Source organism: Nanorana parkeri, unplaced genomic scaffold, assembly GCF_000935625.1.
Source record: "Nanorana parkeri isolate BGI_ZX_2015 unplaced genomic scaffold, ASM93562v1 scaffold2857, whole genome shotgun sequence".
Classification (NCBI taxonomy): domain Eukaryota; kingdom Metazoa; phylum Chordata; class Amphibia; order Anura; family Dicroglossidae; genus Nanorana; species Nanorana parkeri.
The window spans coordinates 27,475-34,610 of NW_017309125.1; the positions used below are offsets into that span (position 1 = coordinate 27,475).

At 46.4% G+C, this 7,136-nt stretch overlaps 1 protein-coding gene across 1 annotated transcript in view; it reads left to right on the top strand.

The window, feature by feature from the left end:
* Nucleotides 1-7,136, top strand: part of RSL1D1 (ribosomal L1 domain containing 1) — a gene marked incomplete at its 3' end in the record, with an annotated part of 90,664 nt that overhangs the window by 20,294 nt on the left and 63,234 nt on the right. Inside the window, exon 5 of the mRNA XM_018574280.1 lies at nucleotides 1,762-1,901. Within this exon, the coding sequence (XP_018429782.1) occupies nucleotides 1,762-1,901 (140 nt within the window). The remainder of the gene's footprint in view (nucleotides 1-1,761; nucleotides 1,902-7,136) is intronic.

A 7,136-nucleotide genomic window follows, 5' to 3' on the forward strand; every position in this document is an offset into this window, starting at 1 on the left:
AAATCCTTACACTTGCTCTTTTTTTTATTTTCTGCTTCCAACACAACTTAGGGAATAAAATGTTCACTTCCTGCCTAATATCTCATCCACTTCCAGTTGCCATTAGGTATGTAAAATCTGGAATGTATAAAAAGCGGATTTTTTTTTTTCTTAATCATTTACAATCTATGGTTTATTAGATCGAAGCATGTGGTAGAATTAAAAATATGGCTTAGCGTATTTGCTGGCGTATAAGACGACCCCCTACTTTTTGTGTTTAAAATATAGGTTTTGGCCTATACTTGTTATATAAGACGAGTATTGCCCAAAATGTTTAAATGCACCCACTGTAATCCCGAGTGTGGCTCAGGGTTACCGCTTATGGTACTGAAAATTAACCCCGAGCCACACTCGGGATTACAGTTTCTTACCTTGTCCACGATCCCCGCTGTGTCCTCAGTCTTCCACTGAGTCAATCACGGCAGGCTTTGTATTAATGAATACAGGCTTTGTATTCATAATACAAAGCCTGCCATGATTGGCTCAGCGCGGTATACTGTATGTAGCCGAAGCTACATGCAGTATACCTTATCCTTCCGTATGTACCTGGCGTATAAGACGACCCCCGATTTTCGGGGGATGTTTCAAGGTCTCAAAACCAGTCTTATACGCCGGCAAATATGGTAATTTAAGAAACTGACATTATGGGTGTGCCCGGTGAAATCGTAGAGTTTCTGCTATCTCTCACTCCTAGTCTTTTTTTTTTTTGATTGGGTGGGGGCTGGCTCAGTGACTCCCATTAGAAGATCCACAAAAAGCTGCTATACAAAGTAGCTGGCGCTCTTTCCTTTACCAAGAAAAGCACATCTGCCAATAGACTTTTTTTTTGTAAGAGCTAGTCATAGATCCATATTTTTCATTGACTTACTCTGCTGGAACCCATAAAACCGAGGACTTTAAATTTGATTCTTGTTCCCTTTTTTTGTTTTTTGTCTTTTACGTAACATCTTTTCTGCACTTTTTTTTTCCTTTTGTTAAAAATGATCCTTCAAAATCATTGAGCTTTTTCGGTTTAAAATAAGAATTGAAGAATCATTGTCTCTGTGAAGAGCATAAAGTTGTTTTATATTCCTGTCTGGAGGGGCAGTGAGCATCGCCCCCAGCATTTTCTGGGGATGATGCACATGTCCTTTAAATGCATAATGGCGGCTGGTGGACTATCTGCAAACTCACTAAGATCGGGAGTTATTGCCATCTCATCACAACTGTAAGTTACAGAGATCACCCTTTCAATGCTTAGACTGGGAAGGCAGAACAGTCAAAAGATCATTTTAAAGATCAGCCAAAAGTTCCATCCTTGCTAGCTCTGGATTGTGAGATGTCATATGGACTGTGGAAATACAGCAGCTTACAGATGGTGCAGCCATTGCCACACAAGCCTGTCTAGCCAGCAAGCAGGTCCAAGTATAGCATTATTCAGTTTCAGGACTGCTGTGCTATAGTGGCTGTTGATGCAACGGTCATACAATCAGTTTGTGCATCCTACATGTACAGTGGCTTGCACCCCCTTGGCAGTTTTATTTTTTGTTGCATTACCACCTGGAATTTAAAATGGATTTTTATTTGGCTTGCATGTAATGGGCATACACAAAGTTCAAATGGTGAAAGTGTAATCAAGAAAATAAGTTAAGATTGTAAGAAATCAATGGAAAGTGGTGTGTGCATTTGTATTCACTCTTTGCTTTGAATGTTATATATAATTTTATTTTATTTTTCCCCCAGGTTACCAAAGCTGTTCAATCCCTTCTTGCATATCAAAAAACTAAAGAGAATGTCAACAAACTACCTTTAAAGGAACAAGATTGGGTGTCTTTAATGGTAACTGTGTGGAGAATTCCAAATCGCGTACAGACCATCAGAATGTAAGATTTATTTTTATACATAAAATGTATTCAGACCCCCCTTCACTTTTTCAGTTATGTTGCAGCCTGATACTAGAGTTGTTTAAATTCTTTTTTTTTCCTCATTAACCACTTGCTGCTCGAAGCCATTTCTTGCATTTGCGCACACCATAATAAAATCAGAATTTTTGGCTAGAAAACTGCTTCAAACCCCCAAACAATTATATATTTTCTGAAAGCAGAGGCCCTGTAGAATATTAAGATGCTAGTTGCACTTTGTTGCACCGTATTTTTGTAAAATATAAGACTGGGTCACGCCGGGTAAATAGATACCAAACATGTCGAGCCTTAAAATTGCGTGCGTTCGTGAAACCGCAAGAAACTACAATAACCGAAATTTCTCCAATCGTCTTCCAGGCCAGCAACCTGAGATTGGCTCCTCCAACAGGAAACACAATTTAAACAGTTAAATACCCTCCCACCCCCTCATACCTCAGTTTTTTTGTGTTTTCTACCGTCCAGGAACCTTCGTCACGTTTGTTCTTTTCTTCCTGACCGGTCGGCCTTGTGGTCGCTGGTCTCCCCTCTGTGCAGCTGTGTACCGCTCCGCTGTTGCTGGTCGCCTTGCTGTGTTGGAGTTTCCTCTTCATTCCCAGGTTCGCTTCTTCCAGCAGGGAGGAAAAGGCCTGAAGCTCCCCGGCAATGGTGCCAAGTCCGACAGCTTCGGCAGCCTACAGGTAGGCTGCACGAGTGGGGCTGGTGGGAATCCGGTGGTGGAACACAAGGGGGTGGTGCGTTCCAGGCGGCACTGACGTAATTTCCGGCTGCCGCTGCGGTGTTGCTTCCGCTGCGCCCTTCTCTGCTTTTCACATGCTGGGGCGCCGCTTCGTGCTGTGCAGTACATCTCGGGACATTTGAGGGGGAGAAAGCTGCGCTACCATCCGGATCAGGTCAAGCCGGCTGTTGCCTCCAAGGCCAGGGGTGCGGTGAGTCCGGTTGCTCGGCCTGAGACAGCATGGTGGCATGAACGCTGGGATGAGTGTTGGGCATGTTTTGACATTGTTTTCTTTTTTTGTTTTTGGCCTAGGATCCTTCTACAGAGAAAGCCACATCCCTGGGTTCTTCTGGTTGCCCCAGCTGCCAAACTGTATCGAAACCGTTGCGGTAACTGTTAAACTCCCCTTAGTTTGGGTTAAGCAGTTTTGTGAAATATGGAAATATGCTTACATAAGTTTTTGGTGGCTGAATCTTGGTGAAGACCATTTTTGATTCTATGAACACTGAGCTGCTGAAGACCAGTCGTGTAAACCGGTTGTGGCGGAGGTGGTGCCTGCCTCCTCTGTTCCACTGATTGCCCCAAGTTTTCAGGGGTACAGCTGGGAGACTTGTCACTTGCTCAGTCTGCAAGCAGCAAGGTAGAAGCCAGAGTTTCGGATTCATTTTCCAACTCAGAGTTCCTGGGAAGAAGGGGGAGATTCTCGCCCTTCACGGCATCTGTTCCCATTAGAGTTTTTGGAGTCCCTATTACAGGCCATCTACGCCACAGAGCAAATCCCTGATCCACCTAAGGCACCTATCCTCGGTTCAGGATCGCCTATATAGGGATCTCTAGCGGCCTTAGGGAAGGCAGTGGCCTTTTGGCAGATGCTTCCGTGGAGAGTGCTAGGGCAGCGGCAAGGTCTGGGGCCCTTGTGAATTCTGCTAGGTGAGCGATCTGGCTAAAAACCTGGGAAGGAGACATTCCCTCTAAGTCCAAACTTTGTTCTATACCTTTTTGAAGTTTCGTCCCTCACAGGAGCAGAGGAAACAGACTAATAGGCCCCAGTTTCAAAAGCGGGGCTGGCCCTGTAATGAGAACAAGCCCAAGGGGGGTTTGCTGTTCTCAGCTCCTGAGGCAACAAACAAATACCATGTGACGCCGTCGCAAAGGTAGGAGGAAGGCTTTCCCTTTTTGTTTCTCATTGGGAAGAAATTGCATGCAGCCCCCTTGTCTTAGATCTCCTGGGGGGGGGGGGGGGGGTCCTTTTAGGTTTTCGGCCCCGAAAATCGTAGGCAAAAACATTAATAAACTCTTCATTGTATAAATGTGTTTTTGTGTGCGGGGGGGGGGGGGGGGGGGTGATCGTTTAGAGTTTCTGGCCCAGCCCCCTAAACCTTTTGGGAAGCAGTGAGGGGGCAGGCGTTGAGGGATTGCATAATGCAGTTGGCCTCACAGGGTGTGATTATTCTAGTTCCAGGGGAACAGCAGTTTTTCAGGGGTTTTTTTCCCATCGGTTCCTAGTGCCAAAGCCGTCGGGCAAGTTCAGAATGATCTTGAATTTGAAGGGGTTGAAATAAGTTCCTGACTTTCAAACGTTTCAGAATGGAGAGTCTTTATTCAGTTCGGAGAATTCTCCAAAAGTCTATATTTATGGTCACCCTGGACTTGAAAGACGCATGCCTTTAATAACGTACTCATCTGTCAACACCAGAAGTTTCTCCACATCGCAATTCGGACAGAGCGGGGGATGATGCATTGGCCGTTTCGGGCTTTCCTCTTCCACCAGGATTTTTACAGAGTTCCTGGCAGAACCAGTAGTTTTTTTGCGCCTACAAGGCATTTACCTGATACCGTATTTGGACGACATGTTATCTACGGCCCTTCAATGGGGGTGGTCCTGGCCAACCTAGGGAGGGTTCAGGTGTTACTGACCGGTCTGGGTTGGATTGTGAATCAGGAGAAGTCCTGCCTAGTTCCGCACCAGTCGGCAGTTTTTTCTCGGCTACATAACAGACTCTGTGGGAGGGAAGTTGTTCCTGACAATGGAAAAGGTGCAAATGATTCTGGGCTTTGTCCAGAAGGCGCTTTCCTCAGTATACTTGACTGTAAGGGAGATCATGCGGCTCTTGGGTGTCGTGACCTCCTCGATCCCGGCTCTGAATTGGGCTTAGTTCCATTCCAGATGTCTTCATGTGTTCCATCACAATGGGACAGGACAAGGGCATCTTTAGAGCAGAGGGTTCAGCTTCCAGGGGAGGTGCGAGAGTCTCTCGCTTGGTGATGTCAGAAGACAGGCTGCTGGAAGGCGGGTTGTGGGGTCAGGCGAATCCCGTTCATGTCACCATGGGTGCCAGTTCTTGGGGCTGGGGAGCTCACATGTTTGTGTTGCAGGCTCAGGGGGCATGGCCTCGGAGTCTCTCGGTCGCTTCTTCCAATCTCCGAGAACTGTCAGCTGTAAGGGACGCATTTAGGGCGTTTCAGGTACGCTTAGCCGGGAAGGAGATTCAGGTTTTTCGGACCATTCCTCCAAGGGGGCTTATATCAATCACCAAGAGGTATTTGCTCAGATTGTAGGCCGGTGGGGACAGCCGGAAGACTACTTGTTCGCGAGCAGTCGCAACAAAAAGGTGCCAGCATTCTTTCCCCTTTGCAGGGAACCAGGGTCCAAGGGAGTGGTTGCTCTGGCTCAGAGCTGGCATTTCGGTCTGGGCTATGCTTTCCCTCCACTGATCCTGCTTCCTCGTTTACTCCAGGAACTGGCAAGGTCAGTCTGTGTCCTGTTTTTGGTGGCCCAAGAGCGTGGTTCTCGCAGCTACAGGGTCGGTCAGCCCCCATGCATCCTGCCTCCACGGAGGGATCTGTTGGGGCAAAGGCCGGTGCTGCATCCGGATCCGGAATTCTTTCATTTGGCGGCCTGGCTCTTGTGAGGCGGCTGTTGCAAATGAAAGGCTGTTCGGCTAGGGTGATTGAAACCCTGTTGTCCAGCAGAAAATTAGTGACCAGAAAAATTTATAGCAAGGTCTGGAGAGTTGTTTTCATTATAGTGTGGGCACAAGAGTGGTGCTTCATCTTCGGTTTCTGCCCTTTTGCAATTTTTAAAGGACGGCCTGGATAGAAAGTTGGCAGTCAGTACTCTGAGGGTCCAGCTTTCGGCCCTGTCTGTATTTTTGGATCTGACATTTTCAGAGGAGCAATTGGTGAAACAATTTTTGGTTGCTGCATATCGTGCCCGTCCATTGAGGGATAAGTCGTTCCCTCCGTGGGATGTATCCTTGGTGTTGGAGTGCCTTTCTAAGCCACCCTTTGAGCCAATAAGGGAGGCCCACATTAAGTGGTTGTCTATGAAAATTGCTTTGCTTTTCTTTTAGCTATCTCTTCTGCTAGAAGGGTTGGATCTACAGGCGATTTCTATCAGGGAGCCCTATTTAATTATCCTGCCAGGGTGATTTTGAAGCTAGATCCTCTGTACTTGCCTAAGTTAGCTACCCAATTTCATCGGTCACAGGAGATTTGTGCTTCCCTATTTCTGCGATGCCCCTAAGAATCCCAGGGAACAGACCTTTAATACTTTGGATGTTTGAAGGAGTTTGCTTCAGTTTTTGGAAGCTTTTAGATCTTTTAGGAGATTTTGTCATCTGTTTGGCGGACTCCATAACGGGCTGCCAGCCTCTAAAGCCTCCTTGGCCAGGTGGTTCAGAAGGTAAGGAAGTTCCTCCCTCCATTAAAGCACATTCCACCAGATCTGGCAACATCTTGGGCAGATAAAGCTGGCGCATCGGTGGACCAGATTTGCAAGGCAGCAGTCTGGTCGCAACAGGATACCTTCGTAAAACATCAGGTTGACGTACTGTCGCAGCAGGACCTCTCGTTTGGCCGAAAGGTGCTTTTAAGCAGTGGTCCCACCCTAAGATGGTAGGCTTGCTGGGGGAGTGCTTGGTTATCCTCTCAGGTTGCTGGCCTGGAAGATGATTGGAGAAATGTTTCGTTATTACTTACCAATAACGGGGTTTCTAGGAATCTTCCAGGACAGCAAGTCTACTTCCCACCCTGTTTGTGTATTACCTATGGTTGTTGAGGAGTGTGTATATTTTTCCTTCGGATTTGATGGAGGTAGTATACTTTTATCGCAACTGAGGTATGAGGGGGTGGGAGGGTATTTAACTGTTTTTTTAATTGTTTCCTATTGGAGCCAATCATCTCATGTTGCTGTCCTGGAAGATTCCTACAAATCCCGTTATCGGTAAGTAATAACGAAACATTTTCCATAGGCGACGCTTTAAACTCCCTTACTGCTCATCAGTTTAGGGTTAACAGTGATTGATGAGCCTAGAATTATTGCTCTCATTCTGACGCTTGCGACGATATATAACACGTGTGGCGCAATTTACGTTTTTGCACGTAGGCGCATCTGACGCGTGTTTGCTTTGTATGTGCGTGCTCACGGGGAGTGGGGGATTTAAAACATTTATGCTTTTTTTTTTTTTTTTTTTTTTTTT